Source organism: Manis pentadactyla, chromosome 9 (assembly GCF_030020395.1).
Source record: "Manis pentadactyla isolate mManPen7 chromosome 9, mManPen7.hap1, whole genome shotgun sequence".
Taxonomy (NCBI): Eukaryota; Metazoa; Chordata; class Mammalia; order Pholidota; family Manidae; genus Manis; species Manis pentadactyla.
The window spans coordinates 106,633,459-106,659,366 of NC_080027.1; the positions used below are offsets into that span (position 1 = coordinate 106,633,459).

General features: G+C 36.3%; 1 protein-coding gene across 4 annotated transcripts in view; it reads left to right on the forward strand.

The window, feature by feature from the left end:
- Positions 1–1,478: 1,478 nt before the first annotated feature.
- RASAL2 (RAS protein activator like 2) overlaps positions 1,479–25,908 on the forward strand; it is a 386,187-nt gene continuing 361,757 nt past the window's right edge. For 2 of the 4 annotated variants that reach the window (XM_036916767.2, XM_036916768.2), the window contains exon 1: positions 1,479–2,349. In XM_036916767.2, coding sequence (XP_036772662.2) covers positions 2,148–2,349 — 202 coding nt within the window. In that variant the 5' untranslated portion in view covers positions 1,479–2,147. The remainder of the gene's footprint in view (positions 2,350–25,908) is intronic. The other 2 variants (XM_036916772.2, XM_036916773.2) reach the window with 1 other exon arrangement.

Genomic DNA, 25,908 nt, shown 5'->3' on the forward strand with positions numbered 1-25,908 from the left:
GATCTGAAATATCCTAGCTTTAACACCTTCCCCTTGTCTGCTCAAGCACTGAAGGATACAATGGTTAGTCTTGGAAGGCTGACTGACTATGGAGCCATATAGTAAGAAAACAGGGTTCTAGATATTGGGAATGGTCACTCCAGTAAATCACCAAGCTATGTATCAACAAACTTAATCACCAAAGGCTCTTGAGGGAACAAAGTTAAGTAACCAGTATCACTGAGACATTGCACACTTATGTTACTGCTGGTTATTTTGCCAGGTAGCTGGGATGTTTCTGTTACCTCACCTATTAAACAAGAGGCATGATGAGATTATCCCTAAGGTCACTTCCTGCTTTGAAATACTATAACTGCAATTAAGAGTTTGGAGGAAATTACAAAACACATCCTCATAGCTCTTGATAAGCTCAAACAGTATGGAGGGTACCACAATACCAGAAAAAATGAAAATGTCCCCGTGTAAACCAATATCTTTGTGCAAAGTAGGGAGAAATGGGGAAAAAAACCCTAAGCGAAACCTACAAAAGGTGTTAAAAAAGAAAAGCAATGTAGACTTGGAACTCCTGCTCTATTTTAAGTAGCCATGTTCAAGAAATATTGTTGGAGACCTACTAGATGCAAGGCAGTAAGTTGTTACCTTTTAATTTTAAAATGCTTATGATTACCAGCAATCTCTTGAACCTGAACTAGTGAATACCGCCTTGGTTGGGCATAAAATTAAAGCCAAGGTCAAGAGAGACAGAGTCTACAAATAGACAAAAAATAAAACTCAAGTGACATCATTAGGAAAAAAAGCCAACATATTGCACAAAGATCAAAGGCAAAAAAAAAAAAAAGAATGAAAAGAAAGAAACATGTTTGGTTAATGCTGGGCTTCTGTGCATTTCATGTGCTTACGAGGCCCGTCCATCCATCCACACCACACTTCCTAACCCTGCTATTCTAAACCAATGACAAGGCCACCCTCCGCGCGGACAGGGCGCTGAGCGCGGATCCCACGCAGATACCGTAAACCCAGACCCCACTGCCAACTCTCGTCTCCGGGAAGGAAGGAGGCATTTCCCTTAGGGCGACTGTAAAATAAAGCAGCCTTTCCAATCTCTTTGTCCAATAAGAAAGAAATGTTGGTCCAAGTAAATGAATATGCAAATACATAAAAGGAAAAGGATGGGAAGAAGGGAAAGGGAAGCTCTTTTCCTTTCTTTTTAAATTTCCCGCATCCTTTTTCCTCGCGGCCCCCGCACGCAGTCTCTCCACTTGGGCAGCTAGGGGGATTGGGACCACGCACTGCTGGGCTGTCGGGGAGAGGGTCTTTGGAAAGTGGGCGGGACTGGCCGGATGAATAATTCGGCGTCCGACTTGTCCTGCCTTCAGTGGCAGTTCCTTCTCCGCTTCGTTACTCGACTGCACACGCGGCCGGGCTCTCGGTCCTCGATTGCTCTGGCCTATCACCCTGGGATGCCGCCTGCCGCCGCCACCGCCGCGGTTGCCGGGCTGGTGGGATCCACCGCGGAGCCGGAGCCGGCGTCGGAGCCGCGGCGCGAGCCGTGGCCTGAGAGTTAGGGGGCGGGCCGGCTCATTCCTGGGGAGAGGACGGAGGACAGGCCGGCCAGAACCCTGGGCCACTGGCTTCCCCACCCGGCTGAGGGAGCGGACTCGCGGGGCTCCTGAGGCGCCGGAGGCGGCGGCGGGAGCCGGTCAGAGGGGGCGGCCCCTGGCGGCGACGCCCCCAGCCCAGCCCTGCCGGCCCCGCGCCTCCCCAGCCCGAGCCCGTCTGGCCGCGAGCCACTCGGGCGGGGGCTAAGGCAGAAGGCTCCGAGGGGGCAGGCGGGCTAGCCGGCCCCCGCAGCCGCCACCCCGGTGCTTCCACGTCCCCTCCCGGGAGGAACCCGCACCTGAGCCCGGACCCTCTCCCGGCCGGGCCACGCTGGATCCGCCTCCCGGCCCGGGTCCCGCCCGCCGGCTGCAGGTGGGCTGCAGCGCCCGAGCCGCGGGCAGTGGGAAGCGAGGAAGGCGGTGAGCCGAGTCCGCGCGGGCTGCCGTCCGCGTCCGGGCCCCCGCTGCCGCGCTCCCCTCCCCTTCCCTCAGGCGGGGCGCGGAGCCGCGCGCCCGCCCTGCCGCCGCCGCCTTGTCCCTCCGGGCACCATGGAGCTCTCCCCGTCGTCTGGAGGAGCCGCGGAGGCGCTGTCCTGGTCGGAGATGTTCCCGGCACTGGAGTCCGACTCGCCGCTACCCCCGGAGGAGCTGGAAGCGGTTGTCCCAGTCAGTGGGGCCGTGGCTGGTGGCATGTTGGATCGGATCCTTCTGGAGTCCGTGTGCCAGCAACAGAGCTGGGTCCGGGTGTACGGTAAGGACCCTGACCGTTGAAGGGGCTGGTGTATTATTCTTATCTTTACTCGGGCTGAAATTCATTCCCTACGCTCAGTCCCATTCTCAGCCCCCATCCATCCTGGGTCAGTTTCCCACATCCCTTTTTGTTATGGGGTACATTTCTGACAAGTTTCTCCAGACTGGTACTTGGGTAGAGAGATGTGACTCAGTATGGTCTTCGGACCTTTTCAGGCACCTGCAGTAAGTTTAAAGTGGAGCTGGGATATGCAGTCTAAGTTCCAGGTGATTACTTCGAGGGAACTGTCAGCCGGTCTTGCAGAAGGTGTGATGGAACACCCCATGAAACTAAGTGAGTGGGGTTTCGTTTCTCTCTCTTGAGTGAGGCAAGGCTGGAAACCAGGATATCTTGAAAAAGCTTAGCAGAGGATAAGATAAAATGAAATTGAATTAAAAACCCGAAATATTTATTTAGTGGGACTAGACTAATCTATAACCTCTTTCTGAACTTCACTCTCCAAAGGCAGCCACTTAGTCCAAGGGGTGTGGATTGTTTCAGATTGCACTATTGTTTCTGGTTCTCTTTGTAAAGTGACTGGCTTGCTACTCAGCAAATTAAAAGTGATGAACACACTAAAACTTTCCCTTTCTGCATTCCTTGTAACCACCTCTTTAATTAAAACTAAATGATGAGATTCTGTTAGGAGGAGCCTTGGGCAGCATTAGAAACAGGCTGATTCTGAAAGCTTATAGCCCAAGGATTTATATCCTGGCATTCAGGACTGGGATGTGGCTTCCCAAAATATTGAAATGTTAAGATGTTTATCACTTAGCTCACATAAACACAAAAGACATTAGTAATGTGGCTGAGCATCAGAGGGCAAATTTGAAGCACCTGCCATCAAACACAATGTTAAGATATTCTGCGGTCATGTGCATCTACGCCTGTAGTAATCAAGTACATTACTATTCTTAATTTTCTCCATCCGTCTGAACAGAGTGTGTGTTTACTATTCAAGAGTGACCAAGACTTACAAATTATCTTTCTGGATAGTTTAGTTGATTTCAACACTTCAAGTCCATCACTATCAGAAACATCACTGAACTAGGCGTCCAGAGGTTTGAATTTTTGTCTCCATTCTGCCACTAAGTAGCTACGTGATTTGGAGCAGATAAGGTCATTTTTTTTGACCTCTGATTCCTCATCTATGAAATGAATGGATTAAAGAATCTTTTAATGGCCTTTCAGTTCTAAAATAATTCCAGCAATTCTTATCCAATACTTAAAAGATTTATGTGTGTACCATTTTGTATTTTGCTTGATTTTTATAAATGTTTCTAGATATTATTCTAATTAACTGAAAGAATTAAAGCAAAGAAGAGGGAGATGATGCAAGGTCACCTAGTTCATTCTCAGCAGTTTAAAAACTTTAGTGCCTGATTTTCCATCTACCTGCTAATCCCACTGAGCTGATAGTTTATAAGAAAGGTTCATGAGAATCAGAAAATGGGCTTGAATTAGAATTTATTGGTGGTTACATTTCTCCAGTCTATCCTCCTTCTTATCCTTATACATGTTTCTTTGGCATATTGTTTTTTATATGAAGTTAGAGAGAGGGTCATGTTACTGCACGAATATGTACATATGGTAATTCAATATTGTAGTATCCAAAACTAGTCTGTCTGGGTTTTCTAGACCTAGCATTAACTGTCATTCTTTGTATGTAACCCATAAAAATGTGCTTTTTTTTTTTTGGGTAGTCCATTCCTTGGGCTAGATTTGAGATATGTGTGTGTGTGTATATATATATATTCTTAAATATATATGTGTAGATATATACATATATTCTCTCACACACACATACATACTGTGCATTTTAGTGCCAAGTTGAAAACTTTTCCACTGCCTTGTAACTTTTTTGTCTTCCCTATCAGTTAACCAGAAGTTGTTTTTATTTACTGTTAGTACTGCTACTTTCCTTCCTCTAGGGCAGCTCATCCTGGATACTGGGCTTTGTTGGCTGTAGCTTGATGTAAATATTTCAAAACTATCTGAATGCCTCTTGGCTTTTCTATGTCCTTAACTAGATTTAAGTTGCCTATTGTATAACTCTTTGAAAAGCTTTGAAGTAAAAATAATAGAATGTAGAAAATCAGTTTGGAAAACCCTAGTTCATTTTGGTTTTCCTGTTTACTTCTTTGTTTTGTATGTTCAAAATCCTGATTGTTTTGGAATATCTAGGTTCTTCTATACAATTTGAAGACTTTGATGAGTGTAGTTTAATATTTTTAAAAGAAATTCAGAAACTGAGTACCTAGAGTACAGCTGGGGTTTCTGAATCTGGGTTTTCATTCTGGCTTGGCCACAAATTGGTTTTCTAAGTTTGGGCAAGTAATTTTAACTCTGGTGGGTCTAGGTTTCTATATAAAATGTGGAATCTGGAGTAATTGGTATCCATGGCCCTTATAGCTATAGAGTTGGCTGATTGTGTAGCCTGCCTATTATTTTACCTATAACTGGACTACCAATTTCAGCCTGACTCTTGGGGCCAGGCATCAAGCAAGTCCTTAATATATTTCATTCAGATTTGTTGGGGAATTCTGGGGAGCACTTTTATTAAAAGTTCAATGAACTGAGTTTTGAAAGAGGAATGTTGAGGGCAGATATATGTTTGTTTGAAATGTTTTTACAAGATGGGAAGGTGGGGAAGGGGATCTTGCTCAGGTCTAGCTTACTCAGTTTTGAGACCTAACCCAAAATAGCCATGTAGGTTATAAGGTAGGGTGCAAAACAAGGAGCTGTATTAAGTGCTGCTGGCTTCTGGCTATGGTTCATGTCCTCTGCAGTATACTTAGGTTTGAAGTCAGTATGCAAACAAACAACAAAAATCCTTCCTTACGCCCAAGAATATCTTAACATAAACTTTTAGAAAAAATGTTTTATTACTTTGCCTAACAAAACTTGAAGACTAGGTACTCTTTTGAGTTTGCTATTGACAGGTCTGGTTCTTTGGTTGATAATACATATGTCCAGAGTTTTCTGTACTACTATGATTGGAAAAGTTTTTTGGAATATATTCAGAGCTTTATAACAGGGGGATCTATATTTAGAACACAATCAAACACACATTTTTAAGACACAGCTAAGATAAAATGTTTATGCTGTCCTAGCCTTCACTTTCTTTTAGTTGTAAAATGTTTCGTTTGTTTTATTCTAGTCTTATAATAAGTTGTGCCCATGTCCTGTCAAGACTATAACATTTTTGACATAGGAGAGTCTGTCTTGTTTATCTTTGTATTCCTATCTTGCTGCCTCCTTCATTGTCATCATGTCTAGCAGATTGGTACCCTGCTCATAGTAAGTTGGTGTCTGTTGAATGTTGATCCATCCATCCTCTGACCTTCCAGATCTCAACCTGACTGTTTGTATGGGTTGTGGAATGGCTTAAACAAAGGCATGCCACAAACAGCTAAATATGGATGCAGAATCCAAGAGCATCAAATGCAGAACATTTTTCAGATATTTATAGCCTCAAAGCAAAGTCAATTGGCTGAAAAAGCCTAGCAAAAGGAAACGGGAGCAGCAAAGCCAGCCTTGCTGTCTCTGCTTTCTGGTAAACAATGAGAACATTAAAATTAACTACTTTACCATGACTGGATGGTGAGTATAGGACACTATTTGAGAGAACTTTAAGATACCAGTCTCCAGTACTGCCTGCATTGGAGCTCTGCATCCCTCCATACAACAGTTATGCAAGTACATGCACAGATGTGTTACTGAAGAGTCTATAGTTATGACAATAAAGTGATCACCAAGAAATCATACAGTTTTTAATTTTAATAGTATTGGCAGGACTTATATGAAATACTCAGGTAATGAAATAAATAGCACCAACACTATTGCTTACCATTAAGCTAGTATGCAGCTCATTGTTTATTGGTGACTGATGGGGACCTGCTGGGAAACTTCTAAAGGCTGGTAGTATTTCAGCAAGCAGAAGAAAAAGGGAATTAATCATACTGCATGAAGTATCATATAATTATAGATATGTGACAGTGGAAGTTTGGTAAGAATTTCTCATGAACTGGATATGAGTTGATGGGGGCAGAAGTCTTACCCCCATTGTAGTAAATGATACTGCTTATGCCTTACAAAGGATGAGATATATTTTATTGCAATTTTAGAGACTATGTCTCTATATTTACTTAAAATGTTGCAACTGGTAACAAGCCCAGGAAATTGTTTCATTTTGGTCTAGTATGAATTAGATGTGACTAACTCACTGGCTTTACAGAATGTTCTTAGCATAATTAACTTTCAATATTCTTAGCAAATCACTCATTCTTACATGTCTTAAATATGTACTCCATGACTCCTGTTTTGTATTAGTGTGTAGATGAATGAAATTGCTCAGCCAAGACTTAAAGTTCTGTGTGCTCCAGCTAATTGATTGCCAAAAGGAAATCAATGAATGTGTACCCAAAACACACCAAAAATGTTCACTTAAGTGTTTTAATTTCCTCAAATACTGTTAATTGAACTTTTTTCAAATGAGTATTAATATTTTAAAAGTTCTTTGGATCATAAGCTTGATCCATACGTGTCATTGACTTTGAATGTTAACACATTAATTTCCCTTGATTTTATACACATTTCTTCACTTAAATAAGTTCTTCACTGAAACAAGAGAGAGCTTCCAAGAATGCCTAGGTATCTACTGTTTATTTTAGATCATACTGATTTCAATAGCCCTACTTCTTTTTTCTTTTGAGAGAAAATCTATGTATCTCATTTAGTTGTGTTCTATTAATGTTTACAAGTGATGGACAATTTCCTTTATAAGATCCTAGCATTTTTCTACCCTCTGTTGTGTTGGTTTATTGCTATTTCATTTTCAAAGGATGAAACTATTTTTTTTCCCTCAGGTCCATCCATTGGTTGGTTGTATTTGCTCCATTTGCTTTATAATTTTTCTGCAAATATAATATGGATTTTAAATCTGTTTTCTGAATCATTTGGGGATAAATTGGAAACATCAGACCCTTTGCCCCTAGTTAGTGTGTATTTCCTAAGAACAAGGACATTCCTAACATAATAGTACATAAAGTACAATTATCAGCATCAGGATATTGAAATTAGTATAATACTATTATTTAATCCCCAGCCCACATTCACATTTTCTCAAGTGTTTCAGTGATGTCATTTATAACTTTTTTTCCCAGTCCAGAGTCACACAGGGCATTTAGTTGTTAACATCTCATCAGTTTCATTTAATTTGGAAGACTTTTGTTGTTAATCTTCACAGTTTTGAAGAATTTGGGTCCATTATTTTGTAGAATGTCCTTCATTGTGATTTGTCTGATGTTCCTCTATAGCTAGATTCAAGTTTTCAATGTTACACATTTTGGGGAGGAACGTCACCCCAGGAGTGATGCTATGTCTTCAGTGCATCACACAAAACATGTCAGTTTTCCCAATACTGAGATAATAACTTTGATTATATGGTTATAATGGTGTTCAACAGGTTTGTCCACTATAAAGTTATTATTTCAGGTAGGTAGAAATTATATAATTTGGGGGAAGATATATATATTTTTTATTTTGGTATAATTAATCTACAATTACGTGAGGAACGTTATGTTTACTAGACTCCCCCCATCACCAAGTCCCCCCCCACAAACCCCATTATAGTCACTGTCCATCAGTGTAGTAAGATGCTGTAGAATCACTACTTGTCTTCTCTGTGTTGCACAGCCCTCCCCGGCCACCCCCCACAACATTATACATGCTACTCGTAATGCCCCCTTTCTTCCCCCACTTCCCCCCATCCTCCCCAGTCCCTTTCCCTTTGGTAAACTATTAGTCCATTCTTGGGTTCTGTTTCTGCTGTTGTTTTATTCCTTCAGTTTTTTCCTTGTTCTTATACTCCACATATGAGTGAAATCAGTTGGTGTTTGTCTTTCTGTGCCTGGCTTATTTCACTGCGCATAATATGGGGGAAGATATTTTGAGACCTTTTACAACTTATATGCCAAAGTTCACCTTCTAGTTTAGTGTTCATTGATAATTTCTAACTCCAGCTTTGCTTCTATATTTACTAGTTGTCAGTTAATTGTAAAAAGAGTTGTCTCTTTAGAATGAAACTATTTTTGAAGAATAAGACTATAAATCCATAATCACTTTTCTAAAACCATTTGGACTAGAGAGTTTCAGAATTCAACATTTTTTAATTTTAGAAAATATGGTGTGTATACAGTGACATAAATGCCCTAGTGGGATCTGGAGCAACATCCAGGAATTAGTCATGTTAATATGTCTGAAATTATATGCGTATTCACATTAAGTATGGCATAAGGCTATAAATAGTGCTATATCAGTGCAGGTCAAATTTTAACTGCTAGAGAAGTTATGAAAAAAAGGTTTTCAGAGCTTTTTGGATTTAGGAATTGCAGGTATGGAATTGAGGATATGTACAAATTTTCTGACATAAATAATAATGTTCTAGAATAAATATGAAATTCATTGAGAATATAAGGATTGCCTTTATCTTTTTCAGATAATAAGATCAGTGCATACACTTTTAAAAATTGCACACAGTTGTGTGTCCTATTATGTTGAATGAAATAAATTTCTCTGTTTAGCCAAAAAAAAAAAAAAAAAAGAATTCTCATGCCAAGGAAAGTAGGCTTTACTGAGATTACAAAGCTAATGGTGGGAAGGTAGTGGTTTCTAATGCTTTGTTTCATTAGAAAGAAGGATGAGGTAAGTTCAAGCACAGGGTTTATGTAATTGTTCTTTTCAATTGCTCTCTTCAGTGGCACACAGTGATTTGATCACCTTTTAAGTAGTTGAACCACAAAAAAGCATTCAATTAATGAATGAGTTAATCTAGAAAAAATCCAGCTGTCTGCTCCCTTGTCCCTCCTTATTGGAATAACTTTTAAGTAACTAGACAGGTGTTGGGTCTTGTTAACCAGAAGGAGGAGTTTGCAGTGTGCTCGGGCCCTACTGAAATTGCTTCACCCTGCTTTGGCAGAGGGATAACTGCTCTCTGATGTTTGTAAAAACACCTTTCTTTCCAAAGGCTATCAAGTGCATCTCAAGACCAATAAGTAGAAAACTCTTTACAAATTTTTTTTTTTTTTTTTTTTTTAATAATTATTTTTTATTGAAGGGTAGTTGACACACAGTATTACATTACATGAGTTTCAAGTGTACAACACAGTGGTAGAACATTTATATACATAATTCTAGGTTCCAGCTATCACCCTACCAGGCTGTTACAATATCTTGACTATATTCCTTATGCTATACATTACATCCCGGTTCCTAATTTATTTTACCATTGGAAGTCTGTCCTTTTTTTTTTTTTTTTTTTTTTTTTTTTTTGTGAGGGCATCTCTCATATTTATTGATAAAATGGTTGTTAACGACAATAAAATTCTGTATAGGGGAGTCAATGCTCAATGCACAATCATTATTCCACCCCAAGCCTAACTTTTGTCAGTCTCCAATCTTCTGAGGCATAACAAACAAGTTTTTACATGTAGAACAAATTCTTACATAATGAATAAGTTACATAGTGAACAGTACAAGGGCAGTCATCACAGAAACTTTCGGTTTTGCTCATGCATTATGAACTATAAACAGTCAGTTCAAATATGAATACTCATTTGGTTTTTATACTTGATTTATATGTGGATACCACATTTCTCTCTTTATTATTATTATTTTTAATAAAATGCTGAAGTGGTAGGTAGATACAAGATAAAGGTAGAAAACATAGTTTAGTGTTGTAAGAGAGCACATGTAGATGATCAGGTGTGTGCCTGTAGACTATGTGTTAATCCAAGCTAGACCAGGGCAATAAAACATCCACGTATGCAGAAGATTTCTCTCAGAACGGGGGGGTGAGGTTCTAAGCCTCACCTCTGTTGATCCCCAATTTCTCACCTGATGGCCCCCCTGCGACTGTGCCTGTCTTAGGTTGTTCCTCCCTTGAGGAATCTTACCCGTCTCTGGCTAACCAGTCATCTTCCGGGGCCATACAGGGAAATGTGAAGTTGGTAAGTGAGAGAGAAGCCTTATTGTTTGAAAAAGTTAGCTTTTTACTTCTTTGCATATTTATGCCCTGTGGCTTCTATGCCCAGCATTTGTCTTGAGGTATCTTTACCACTTGGAAGAATTATGATACTCGGTAAATTTGATATGAGGCACGAATTCTATTTAAGGGTTGTAATTAGGAAGGAAGAAGAAAAGCTATAGAAGTAGCAGGCGGAAGAAAACATGGGAAGATTGATTATTTCTTTGATATATCTTCTTGTAGAGTAACTTCAGCATGTATAGGTTTTAAGCTACTACTTAAATTGCACACACACATTAACATAATAGGAGTATAGTTATATAACCAAAGCATATCTGTAATTACCAGCCATCTGCAGTGAAACCAAGAAAACCAGTTAGGCACCTTAGGCATTTGTGAAAACTTATCTATGATATGGTGGATATTGTCCAAATGAACTTGAACAGTCTGAGAGAAATCAGACAAATTAAAACAACCCATTCCTGGGGACTGTTCACATGCCATATGTTCTTTTAACAATAAATAGTTTGTAGTTGTAAGACTTTGGAGCGCTACAATTTGCACTTCTCCAAATTCTTGGTTGAGTTCCAACAGTATAGATGCAGTCCAATTTTGTTGTTTTACTGTATGCACAGGCCAGCTTAGATATCTCCTTCCTCATTCCCATGGCAAGTCCAGGAACTGGTGGGATGAGTGCATCTACAGCTGTAGCAGTGCGTGGATCTTTGTTGGGGTTTTTTGATGATCATCTTCTGGCATGAGTCTTCCAGAGAGTGCAGATGTTGGAAGTTCTTTTTCATATCGTATCTTAGTTCATTTTCGGGGTAGCCCAATTAGGCTTTGATCCTCTGTATAAACACAAACAGACCCTTTGCCTACACTTTTATATGCCCTTTATACCCTTGTGTAGAACTCGTTGGAGGTTACCACACAGGAACTGCCCTTTTTTTTTTTTTTTTTTTTTTTCTATCACTAATCTACACTTACATGACGAATATTATGTTTACTAGGCTCTCCCCTATACCAGGTCTCCCCTATAAACCCCTTTACAGTCACTGTCCATCAGCATAGCAAAATGTTGTAGAATCACTACTTGCCTTCTCTGTGTTGTACAGCCCTCCCTTTTCTCCTACCCCCCCATGCATGTTAATCTTAATACCCCCCTACTTCTCCCCCCCTTATCCCTCCCTACCCACCCATCCTCCCCAGTCCCTTTCCCTTTGGTACCTGTTAGTCCATTCTTGTACAAATTTAATGTAGCTTATTTTCTAGTGAGAAGGCAGCCATCAAGAAGTACCTGATAGGCAAATAGTAGGGAAAACAGCTGTGCTGAGGCTCAGCACAGTAGTGTTTGTGGGTATACTATGAACAAAAGAAATATAAATTAAACCCTCGAATGTATGACAAAACTTCATATGCCAGATGGTGATACTGAAGTTATCATCTTCCTTATCTCTACAGCAGGGTTCAGATGTTGGGAGGCTGAGTTTTACCTTCCCTTACCAAGTGTTAGTTGCGTTAATTGGTTGTCTGCACCTCCTTTGCTCTTTAGAGTCCAGTTTGTATCTTTATTGCATTCTAATCCTTCAGAAATTGTCTTCAGCATTGCTCAAATTCTGTTTACATGTGTCATTTTCAGTGGGCTTTTTGAATAATCCCTGTTCCTCTCCTGAGTTTAAGAGATTGTTAATACTTGCAGATACTGTTTGGGAGAGAGGAAAAGATTTAGCATAAGGCAAGAAAATGAAATTCAAAAGAATAGTGTGAAAATTTAAAAAGACACTTTAAAGTTGATAGTCCTAAATATTTTTAAAAACAATCCTTTAAGTTTCCTCATTCAGAAAGGTTAGCTTATTCCCAAAATTGGAGACAACTTCCACAGTTCAGCAGGATTAGAACTCTTAACCACAGATTCCTTAGTCTTCTGTTTTAGCTTGTAGATGTTACTGCATTCCTCTTGGGAGATGGCCTTTCAAAGCTGAAGGTCAGGAAAACTGGGCAGTGAGAAATACCAGACTGTTAGTTTCACAGTCTTCAAGGGAAATACTGAAGTACTATTGCCTAGGTAACAGAAAACAAAAATGGACAAAACATCCCCAAAGTAGGAGGATGAGTGTAATCTTATAGTGATCCTTAAGAGGCAGGCTAAGGACAGATTAGATATATTTCATCTCTGTTTTCCTAAATTCTTTATCCACAAATTTTTATTCTGCAATTGGAGGTGATGTTTTCAGGAAATTTATATGTTTCATTTATGATGCTTAGAACTCTGGATAATACCTAGTAACTCAACATTCCCTTTTAACTTTCTAACCTCTCTGATTCATAACACTAAAAAATTAATACCTTTTGTCTAATTATGAATATAATCCATGCTTAAAGAACATGAATTATGGGAAAATCTAAAGGAAATTGAAATCACCTGTAATTCCACCTCTCAAATAACTATTCTTCTAATATTTCTTTGTGTTTTGTTCTAGTTATTTTTGTATTCATATGTACCTTTTGGTACATATTTGGTATCAGACTGCATATATTTTACATCCTGCCTTTTTCTTAACAGTGTATTTTCTTATTTGAAAAAATTTTAAGCATTTTTCAAAACATACGATTTATTTTAAAAATTTCCTTCTTTCAAAATTCAAAAGGCTTAAAAGGATATTCCATGAGGTCTCTCTCTTCCTCCCCACCTGTCACTTGCCATGTGACAGGCAATCACTGTCCCCTTCACACAATCAATAAATGTCTGAAATTCCTGTATACCCTTCTATACCTATTCCCTGCACCTACAAGCAGATAAATAGAAAGATAGATAGATATGTAAAAAAACTGCCAGAAGTGGGGTCCAAGAAATTTAATTTAAATAAATACAGAGTCATGGTTTATGCAAGGTTAATGAGATGACTGGAGCAAGTCTGCAAAGGAAGTTGGCCAGGGAGTTCTGGGGGTTTGGAGCTAGTTGTTGTTAATATCAATTTGGATATAAAGCAGTTATCATAGTTTTTACTGTGTTTGTGCTTTTCTTCCTCCTTTTTTACACCGGTGACAACCCAGAATAGGAATTGATCTGTACCTTTGTTATTTCTCCCTTATATTCCCCCATCCACACACATATTTATTAACATTTCTTGTATATATTTTCCTGTCAATTTGTAAAGCAGTTCCCCATTCTTTTTATGTTTGTAAAATGCCTGGGTGAATCAAAATTTATTTAACCAGTCCTCAAGTTTTGCTGGTACAAGTGAATGATCTTGAATATATGCCATTTTGCTTGTGTGTGAGTACTGTTATCTGAGAAAAATTTATAGAATTACTAGGTCAAATACATGTATATATGTAACTTTGAAAGATATTCCCAAATTCCTCTTCTTAAATTGTACCTATTTATATTTCACCAACAGTCCATGAAAGTGCCTATCTCCTCACACATAAGGATTTATAAAGAATTTTTTAATTTGACAATCTAAAAGGAAAAAAAATATATTAGTTTAATTTTAACTTTTCATATCTCTTATATTAAGTGTAATTGGATATCTTATAGAGCCATTTGTCTGTTTTTATTGGGTTATGTCTTTTTCTTAGTGATTTGTAGAAACTCTTAGTATATTAAGTAAAGAGCCCTTTATCTGCACTAAGTTGGCAGTATTTTCATTTCTTTTTCCTCTTTGAGAAAACTTTTTAGGCAGTTGATGTACCAATCTTTTCCTTTATGGTTTTTTGGTTTTATGTCATAGTTAGAATGGCTTTTCCTGTCCTTGTTATGAAAGAATTCTCCCATGGTTTCTTTAATACATCTTTGTTTTCATTTTTTACATTTAAATCTTTGATCTGTTTGGAACTCATCCTGGTATAAGGTATGAGATGGATACAATTTCATTTTTAGAAATAGGGCTTTTCAGTTGTCCTAACACCATTTGTTGAAGAATCCATCTTCTCCTTACTGATCATTTACTAGGCTGCCATTTGTGTTTTGATTTATTTGAAGATTTTTTACTCTTACCATATCGGTCTGCCTGTTTTCATGTGCTAGTATCACACTGCTTTATTACTGAGGCTTTATACTATGAAAATATAATTTGTTAATGACTCTTATTTACTTAACCATTTTCCTATTTTAGATATTAATAGTTTTAAAACTTTTTGTAATAACAGCCTGCTGATCATCTTTGTACACAAGTCTTTGAGTTGAACTGTTTCCTTAGGCTGAATTCCTAGAGGAATATGTTTTTAAAGTCCTGAGACTTGGTGCCAAATTGGTGTGACCTTCCTGGAAAGCAGTTTCTGCCACAAGTATATGAAAGTATGGCTCATAATTTTAGGTTCTACTCCTGTATTACTCCTTTCAACCTACTAAAGTATTTTTACATAGATTTCATGTAGTACTTAAAGGATTACTTAGCACACATTAAATGTCCTAAAGAGTTCTAATGCTTATAAGATTGCCCCTCAAAAACGGAGTTGTTTTTCCAATGGTATTCCTTTTGATTAATGGCATATTTCCAAGTGAATGAGGGAAGGACATGAGTATAGAGTCAAAGCAGTTGGTCTGTGAAATGTCAAATCCATGATACTACGTTAGACTGTCCAACTGAAATAGCCTAACAGGAACATAATGTTTCAGATATACTCTAAGAAGGACATAGTTGGTGTCTTTTCCCTCAGCTATTTGTTTCTCTTCTACTCTTTGTTTCTCAAAATGTTTAGAAGGAACTAACATTCATGAATGTTCTTTTGAACATGATTTGAATATAGGTTCATTTAGTTTGAGCTGAATGAATGACTGAAGTGTATACTTTATATAGTACTGTGTTAATGACTGAGTTCTTAGCATGGGATTAGGGATTAATTAGGTATGCTCCAGGGAAGTTTATTATAATGTGAAACAAAGCCAAATTCAAGGAATGGGAATGGCAACAAGAACTAACATTAATGACAAAAGTAATTTAAAATTATTTTCTTCAGAAAATAAGGCCAGGAATAGGAATTGGACTTTTTCAAATTTCTAGAGACCATTAACCAGTTAATCAAATTTTATCTTTTTTAAAGGAACTAGTTTTTTTAGAGCAGGTTTAGATTCACAGCAAAACTGAGAGAAGGTACAGAGATTTCACATTAACCTCTCTTGCCCCCACACATGCACAGCTTCTTCCTACATTATCAACATTCCCACCAGAGTGGCACATTTGTTACAATTGATGAACCTATATTAACATTACTAGTTCCTAGTCCATTAACACCCAAAGTTCATTGTTTACATTAGGGTGCATTTTTTGTGTTACACATTCTGTGGGTTTGACAAAGGTATAATGACATATATCTGCCATTGTAGTGTCACACAGAGTATTTTCACTTCCCTAAAAATCCTCTCTACTGTCCATCCCTCCCTACTCCTTACCCCCTAGCCTCTGGTAACCACTGATACTTTTACTGCCTCCATACTTTTGTCTATTCAGAGTGCTATATAGTTGGAATCGTACCCAAATTTTCTTTTATCAGTTAACTATTTTGTTAAGCATGCAATATATAATCATAAGCTTGTCTTGCTAAGTCAGAAAGGAGAAAATTTAGAAAGGAGCTTGAATTTTAACAATGATATAGCACAATTTCAGAGTATAATGAAGAATCCTGTATCCAGTTAATATTGTGGAAGTAGGAAATTTTTTAAAAATTAAATTTGGGCAGGATATAATATGTAACTGTCTTGTTCCCATGATTCACTTAGACTTGACTATGTACAATTTCTTCTCTATTTGTAAATTTCAAGACTGCGCCTAAGTAAGGAGACCCAAAACCTTTCTAGTGCATGTTCCTGTTTTGAAATGCGTCAGCTTTGCCCAGGGGGTTGGTGATTGGTAAGTCTATGTGTAAGTCTGTATCAGCAGACAGACCTTGTAAAAGATAGTGAGTACATTGTCTACCAACTAACAGAAGATATGTTCCAGTATCTAAAAAGACTACCTTTAGTATTTGCTGGTTTCATAAAGACTTCATAGTTTTTTTTCTACACAAATGAAGATTATATGCTTATTTTTGGCCCTAGTTTGCTAACGTGGTTGAGAAAGAAAAATATCATATATGGTGATTCTGATTGAAATAGAAGGATACTCCAGAGGATTTGGCATGACCGTATTTCTTGCTGTTTTATTCAGGTCAGAAAGTCCTAAACCATTCTTTTGCAAGTTGACTCTAAATCAATTTAAGAGGAGATTTTTTAGTTATTTGACTTTAGGTTGTGTTTTTGGTGTACACCCTGTCATGCCCAGAGCATCACCTTGAGAGAAGCTTTACTTTGTAATGTCTACTGGCCGATAATTATTCTTTTCCTATAGTTTAACTAGCAATGATAATGTTTAATGTTTCCCTATATAACCAGTAAAGATTTTCCATTACCTGTGAGTATATTATATAAAATGATGCATTTACAAAGTTGCTTTTTTCCCAACAATCTCAAAATACTCTGCATTTTTTTTTCTTTTAACAAATTTTTGGAAGATGGTAAGTCTTTTCTCTATTTATTGGGCAAGTAAGCATGAAAAAATTAGCGATTTAAATTGGTGAAGTAAGATTAGAATCTGAGTAATATTGGAATCTGAGTTCCAGTCCAGTACTTTTTTGGAAAGATTACCCTGTCTCTGTTATTGATGTTCATAGTTACTGTTTTCAGTTTAATATATTTTATCTTAATATGTATTACAAGCTATTTAGAGTAGCACTTTTATGCTTTGTTTTCTTAGAGTTTTGCAGCATGACTTCTAGTTTATCTCCGTCTTTCAGAGCCATGTAAGTAAGAACGGATATTGAGTGAAGATTCTAGGTGGAGTAACCAATGCACTCTTTTGCATTAATTCTTTTTCTTTTATTGTGGTAAAGTATATATACCAAACTTCTTTTTAACTGTTTGTGAGTGTACAATTCAGTGACATTAGATATATTCACAGTGTTGTGTGACCCTCACTACTGTCTAGACCCAAAACTTTTTTATTATCCCCAACAAAAACTCTGTACCCATTGAATAATAACTCTCCCTTTTCCTCTCCTGCTAGCCCCTGGAAACTGCTATTCTAGTTTCTGTCTCTATGAATTTGCCTATTCTAGGTATTTCATACAAGTAGAATCATAGAATATTTGTCCTTCTGTGTCTGGCTTATTTAACTAAGCATAATGTCTTTAGGGTAACATATCCTTATAGCTTATATCAAAATTTCATTCTTTACATGGCTGAATAATGTTCCATTGTTTGTATATACCATATTTTGTTTATCCAGACATTTGTCAATAGACACTGGGTTGTTCCCATCTTTTGGTTGTTGCTGATATCAACATTGGTGTGCAAATATCTCTTTGAGACCTTGCTTTTAATTGTTTCAGATATATACCTAGGAATGGAATTGTTGCGTCTTAATGGTAGTTCTGTGTTTGACCTTTTGAGAACCTGCCAAACTTTCCACAGCTATATATTGGTACCTTTTTACACCCTATCAGCAATGCAGAAGGGGTCCAATTTCTCCTCATCCTTGTTCATGCTTGTTATTTTCTATTCTTTTTTATCATGGCCATCTTAGTATGCATGAAGTGGTATCATGATTGATTTTCATTTCCCTAATGATTAGTGATGTTGAGCATCTTTTCATATGCTTATTGACCATTTTTATATTTTCTTTGGAGAGATGTCTATTCAAGTCCTTTTATATTCTTAGGAGATATTCATATTTTTCAAATTGTCATTGATATTGTCAGTTATTTTATTTATTAATTTTAACTCTAATAACAGTGACAATGGTGAGCATAACTATAACAATGATGGCAAAATGAAATTTCTTGGGTGCTCACTCTGAGCCAGGTGCAGTTTTAGGTACTTTATGCCTATTAATTTATTTAATCTTTCATAACTATCCTATGACATAAGTACTTGATTACTCTTATTTTTGAGGAATCAGAGGCATAGAGCTGTAAAGGAACTTGCTCAAAGGTCATACAGCAAGTAAGTGGCTGATTTGGGACTTGAATCCATGCAGTTCACTCTTGACTGTATGCTTTTGATTACTATATAATTTGGCTTCTCAAAGATAAAAAATTCAAACTGTTATTATAAAAAGCATTCCGTGTGATGTTTATTAATTTGAAACTTGATCCTGTGGTTTACCTAGGTGTTTCACAGAACACCATAGTAATACCATAGTAATATTTGATCTGCTGGATATGCTTTGGACATCTTTATAGAATTATCTTAAGTTTTATTAACTGTAGAGAACATGAGAAAGCTGTATGTGGGTGAGTGGTGTGAGTATTCCTATATTGAAAAAAGGTTAAACAAAGTTTGTTAGCTATCTAAAATTTATGTATTTTTAGCCATAATACAAAATATGAAAATAGGGCTTTTCCCCTATAAATGCATGCCTTTCTAGGCCTATTATTTATGTTTGATCAAACTAGTGAGAATACTGCAATTTAAGAGACCACATAATCTTAAAGAACCATGAGTTGTATTCATCTGGGGCATAGCTTTATTTATTCCATGATTTACATTTCAAGTGGCTCTCCGCTTTAATATCAGTAATTCTAAAAAGAGAATCATAAAACCAGGTAGACCCAAACATTGATCAGAACTTGGCCATATAACAGACAATTATAGAATTCATGTGGTCATTTCTAAGAGCCCAGGAACACTGGCATCTTGACAGGCTGATTGCTTTCATCTTAGTTCCTTTTTGAACTGGCTATCCTTGCAGTGCATGTGCTTTATAATTTAAATATATCTTAAGGTTTGTATTTTAAGGACTCAGAAACGTAAAACATGATTCATACACAGTAAACTATGTGAATCAGTTCTGAAATTTAACTTCTTTCCTGCTAATAGATTGCTGTTCTTCAAAATCCGTGATTCTTTTGAACTGTGGACAGTTTAGTAATGGGAAGTGAGTTATTCTGATCAATTCATACATCTTTAAGTTAATCTGTTATATTTGACATGTAACAAATTACATATTTAAGTGTGATTTGATATGTTTTGAAATGTGTAAATAACCATGAAACCATCACCACAATTAAGAAAATGAACCTCTGTTCACTCTAGAGTTTCCTGGCATCCCTCTGTGTAATCTTCCCATCCTATGCCTCACAACCCATTACCAGACAACCATTAATCTGCTTTTTGTCATTATAGATTAGTTTGCATTTTCAATAATTTTATATAGAGAGAATCACATAATATATACTTATTTCTAGTCTGGCTTCTTTTATTTGGCACATTTTGAGATCTATCCATGTCATTGTTTGTATTAATAGTTAATTCTTTTGTATCACTGAGAAGTATTCCATTGAATGGATATTCCATAATTATTTATCAGTTCAACATTTGGGTTGTTCCCAGTTTTTTGGCTGTGACAAATAAAGCTTCTGTGAACATTTGCTTAGTCTTTGTGTAGACGTGCTTTTATTTCTCTTTGGCAAATACCTAAGAGTGGAATGATTCGGTCATATGGTAAGTATATGTTTAACATTTTAAGAAAAAGTCAAACTGTTTTCCAAAGTGCTTGTACCATCTTATCGCCTGCATGATGTGACAGTTTAAATTTCACTGCCTAACCAACACTTGGTATGGTCAGTCTTTTAATTTTAGCCATTCTAAGAGGTGTGTAGTGATTTCCAACATGCATTTTTCTGATGAATAACAATGTTGAGCATCTTTCCATGTGCTTATCAGACATTCATGTATATTCTTTAATGAAATGTCAAATTAAATACTTTGTTTTTAAATTGGGTTTTCTATATCGAATTATAAGGATTCTTTGTATATATTGGACATAAGTCATTAATCACATATGTGATTTGCAGTTGTTTTTCCCATTCTGGACTTGCCTTATTACACTCTTAACAGTGACTTCAAAGAATAGAAATTCTTAATTTTGATGAAGTTGATTTATTATTTTCTTTTCCTTTTGCTGATTGTGCTATTGGTATTTTATTTAGGAAATCCTTCTCTAACCCAAGATCACAAAGGTTTTCTCCTACGTTTTCCTCTAAAAGTTTTATAATTTTAGGTCTATGATCTACTCTGATTTTATTTTTGTGTATTGTGCAAAATAAGCATTTGAAATTCATTCAAAGAAATATGGATGCCTTATTTTTCCAGCACCATTTGTTTAAAAGACTATTCTTTCTACATTTAAATGCCTTTGCACCTTTGTTGGAAATCAAATATTTGTGTGGGTCTTTATCTGGACACTCTCATACTCCATTGTTCTCTTGTGTATCTTGACTCACAAGCATACTATTTTGATTTATATTTATAATAAGTTTTGAGGTCAGGTATAAAAATTCTCTTTGTTTTTCTTTTTCAAAGTTATTTTGGCTATTCTAGGTCACTTGCCCATATGAATTTTAGACTCAGCTTGTCAATTTTACACAAAAAGCCTGCTGGGATTTTGAACAGGGTTGCTGTGTTGAATGTATTAATCAATTTGGGGAAGATTAATATCTTAACAATATTAAGTCTTTCAGTCCCAGAACATAGCACATCTTTCTCTGTATTTAGTCATCTTTAATTTCTTTCTAGAAAGCTTTTAGTGTACAGGTCTTACACATCTTTTGTTAGATTTACCCCTAAGTATTAATAATTTTTGATGATACTGTAGATTATATGATTTAAAATTTTTAATTCCAATTATTTGTTGCTAGTATATAGAACTACAATAGATTTTTGCATTTTTGCCTTGTATCTTGAAATCTTCCTAAAGCTCACTTGTTATTTCTGGTGAAATTTTTATAGATTCTGTTGGTACTTATATATAGAGGAACATATATATATACTGTCTGCAAATAATAACAGTTTTATTTCTTTTCCAATCAGGATGACTTTTATTAATTTTTCTTGCCTGATTACCTAGCTAGAACCTCCAGGGTAATGTTTCATAGAAGTGGTGAGAGACATCCTTGCCTTCTTCCTCATCTTAGGGAGAAGCTTTCACCATTTAAAAAGCTTTTACCATTTAAGTGTGATGTTAGCTTTAAGTTTTTTGGGTTTTTTTTTGGTAGATGTCCTTTATCAGTTTGAAGACATTCTCTTCCATTCCTAGTTTCCTGAGAGTTGGTTTTTTAAAAATAAAGAATGGATTTTGAATTTTGTCAAAAGCATTTTCTGCATCTATTGAGATGATCATTCGGTTAATGTTAATTACATTGATTTTTGAGTCTTAAACCAGCTTGCCCTCTTGGCATGAACCCTGCTTGGTCATAATGTACTATCCTTTTTGTATACTGCTTGATTTAATCTGATAAAATTATGCTAGAGAATTTTGCGTCTACATTGATGGAGGAATATTGGTTTCTAGCTTTCTTGTGATATCTCTCTGGCTTTCATTTCAGAGTATGTTGATATCATAGTATGCCTTCTTTTTTAATTTTCTGGAAGAATTTGTGTAGAATTGGTATTATTCCCTGTGCATTTGGTGCAGTTCTTCAGAGAAACCATCCAGATCTGGACTTATCTTCATGGGAAGATTTCTTCAAATTCAGTTTCTGTAATAGATACAGGGCCATTTAGCTTATTAATCTCTTCTTGATGAGCTTTTGTTGTTTGTTTCTTTGATGGATTGTGTCCATTTTGTCTAAGTTGTCAAATTGGTATCAGCATCAAATTGTTAATAATTTCCTTATCCCTTTCATGTCTTCAGAATCTCTAACAATATTGTTTCTCTTTCCTGATATTGTAAGTTTGTGTCTTCCCTGTTTTATCCCCCATCAGCCTGGTTCAGGTTTACCAATTTTATTGACAATCAAATTTTGGTTTCATTGTCTTTTTCCTGCTTCTTTTCTTTTTTCTTTTTTTTTTTTATTTCACTGATTTCTGTCAGATCTTTATTATTACCTTTCTTCTGTCTTCTTTGGGTTTTATTCAGTATTCCTTTGCTAGTTTTTTAATGTAGAGGCCAAGGCCATTGCTTTGAGATCTTTCTTTTCTAATTAAGGCATTTTAATGCTATAAATGTCCCTCTAGGTACTGCATTTTTGTAGTAGGTCCCTCTAGTTGTATCCCACAAATGTGTTGTGTTTTCATTTTCATTCAGTTTAAAATAATTTCTCATTTCTCTTTTTGATATCTTCTTTGACCCATAGGCTACGAAGAAGCATATGATGTAGTTTTCAAATATTTGATGATTTTTCCAGATATTTCTAACTTGTGGTCAAGAATATGCTTTGTACGATTTGAATCCTTTTAAATTTACTAAGACTTGTTTTATGGCCCAGAATATAATGTGCACTTAAAACAAAGTATATTTTTCTGTTGTGGAGTTTAGTGTTTTATAAATGTCTATTAGGTTTAATTGGTTGATAGTGTTGGGCAAATCTTCTATATTCTTCCTAATTTTCTATCAATTATAGAGAGAGGTTTGTTGAAGTCTAGCTGTAGTTGTGGATTTGTCTGTTTTTCCCTGTAGTTCTATCAGGTTTATCTTCATGTATTTTGAAGCTTTGTTTTTAGGAGCATAAACATTCAGGTGTATTATGTCCTTCTGATGAAGGACATAATACCATTTTGTTCTTTATCATTATGAAATGGCCCTCTTTATTCTGGTGATAGTCTTTGTTCTAGAATTTATTTTAGCTGATATAAATACAGCCACTCCAGCTTTCTTGTGATTTGTGTTAGTTTGATTTCTTTTTACATCCTTTTGCTTTTAACCCACTTATCTCTTTATATTTAAAGTGAGTTTCTTGTAAGCAGCATATAGTTGGGTCTTAATCTTTTATCCAGTCTTTCTATTGGAGTAGACTATTTATATTTAATGAGGTTATATTAATTATGTATGTATAATGTGATACATTGGCTTTAATTTGAATGGTTGGGTTTAAGTCTATCTTAAGATTAATTTTTTACTTGTTCTGTGTGTTCTTTTCTCTTTTTACTCTTTTAGTGCTTTTTGCATGAACTGCATAATTTTGTGATCTCACTTTCAAATTTCTTTATATTTAGTGATTGCCAAATAATTTATAGTATGCATCTTTTAACTTATAACAGTCTACCTTTAAGTGATACACCACTTAATGTATAAGAATGGTATAACATTATGCTTCCATTTCTCACTTTCTGGCCTTTGTGCTATTGTTTTTATGCCTTTTGCTTATAAACACCACAAGGAAATACTGTTTTTGCTTCAAACAGTCAGTTATATATGCTATTGTTTTTGTGCCTTTTGCTTATAAACCCCACAAGGAAATACTGTTTTTGCTTCAATTAGTCAATTATATTTTTAAAGAGATTTAAATAATATGAGCGAATATTAATTTTAGTTTCAGGCAGAAGAGTAAATCTGGTCCTTATTAATCCATCTTGACTGATAACAGAAGTCCTCTTATATTTGGTTTGGACCTGAGTGATAACATGTCCTTGAGTGAATCAGTAGTGTTCTTTTCTTTTTGCAGTTTCAAATCTGGCATTTTCATATATTCAAGGAAGTATGATCTTGACCTCTGGAGCTCTAACAAGTTGAGTTTCTTTAGTGCCTTTTACTTATTTAAAGTCAGTGCTCCAAAGAGGTCACTACATTTCCTTAGAGTTACCACATAGTTATCTGACTCAATACAATAAAAAATCATCTTATGCTACTTTAAATCCCTCCTAATATAACACAGATTGTTAGTGGCATAGGCCCTGAGTACAAATTTCACAGCACATCTCTTTCTATGCATATATGGTGGAGTGGAAGTTGGGAATGCTTATTTGACCTGAATAAATCACTAGATACTTTCTTCCCTTTTTTGAAGTGCTTATTTTTGTCAAGCAAGGTCAGTTTTTCGAGGCTTAGACCAAATTTCCTAAGCTTCTTACTAGTAGGTAATTAAACTACTAAATTATGCTAACTATGAGGTTTTTTTAAAAAGTAATTTTTGTTAAATATACAGGAGGAAGCAAGGGTAAGGGAAAGTTGGTGAGGGTTCTGCCTTGAGCTCATAGACTGACTACATGTTGTAGTGCAGGCAGGACAACGATGTCCATGTTTGTGGGGTCACCAAAGATATTTTGACAAGAAAGAAAACATTGACTTAGGAACAAATATGAATGTTGGCAGGTTTAACCTAAGGCAAAATTATGTAAGGCTCTGTCCTAATGTTGCTTGTATTTTACTCAGGGAGGTAATTATTAATCAAATAAATAAAAAATAATATAAGATTACAATTCTAACAAGTACAATATAAGAAGGTACATGGTGTCCTAAGAATGTGTAACTAAAAGCTCTAATTTAGTTTGGCAAAATAGGGAAGACTTTTTGTGTCTAAGATTAAACGATAAATAGGATTTAACTAGGTAAAAGGGGTTAGGAATGGATGAAGAGGATAGTGTGTACAAAGGTCCTGGTGTTACTGAGGCAAATTTGAGGAACTCTGAATAAAGGCCAGAGTGGCTAGATCACAGATATGAGAGGGTACATGTCATACAGTGAGGCTAGAAAAGTGGCCATGTGTCAAGGGTTTGGGTCTAGAAGTTGATGCCTGGTGTGTTTGCTTTAGAAAAAACCACTCTGAGAGCAGTATATGGTAGATTGGTGTGGTTCAGGGAGGCCATTCTAAAGGCTGTTGTAGTTTGGACAAAATATGATGGTAATTTGGGCTAAGGAAATGGTGGTGGAGAAGAGAGAAGTAGACAGGTTTGAGAGATATTTAGGAGATGAAAATGGATAAGATGTGGTGAAGGGTTAGATATGGGACGCAGAGAGATGGGGAGGTATGTCAAGGGCAATTTCTAGTTTAATAGTGAATGAATACTGGTGGGATGTGGTACAACACTGAGATACAGTTTTTCCCCCAGGGAACCGGAAGCATTTTTCTTTAAGGAAAATGTGTATTTTATTTTATTATTATTATTATTTTTAGATAATTATTTTTTATTGAAGGGTAGTTGACACACAGTATTACATTAGTTTCAGGTGTACAACACAGTGATTCAACATTTATATACATGATAATTCTAGGTACCAGCTGTCACCATACCAAGTTGTTACAATATTTTGACTATATTCCTTATACTATACATTACATCCCGATTACTTATTTATTTTACAATTGGAAGTGTGTATATATATATATATATATATATATATATATATATATATTTTTGTGTGTGTGTGTGTGTGTGTGTGTGTGTGTGAGGGCCTCTCTCATATTTATTGATCAAATGGTTGTTTACAACAATAAAATTCTGTATGGGGGGGTCAATGCTCAATGCACAATCATTAATCCACCCCAAGCCTAATTTTCATCAGTCTCCAATCTTCTGAAGCATAACGAACAAGTTCTTACATGGAGAACAAATTCTTACATAGTGAATAAGTTACATGGTGAACCTTACAAGGGCAGTCATCACAGAAGCGAAAATGTGTATTTTATACAGAGATGTTTCAAAATCCTATTCATTCTTTAGGATGCAGCGCAAATATGATTTCTTCCTTGAAGTCTTTCTTGACACCTCTTTGCCTATTTTCCCCCATACTTTCTTT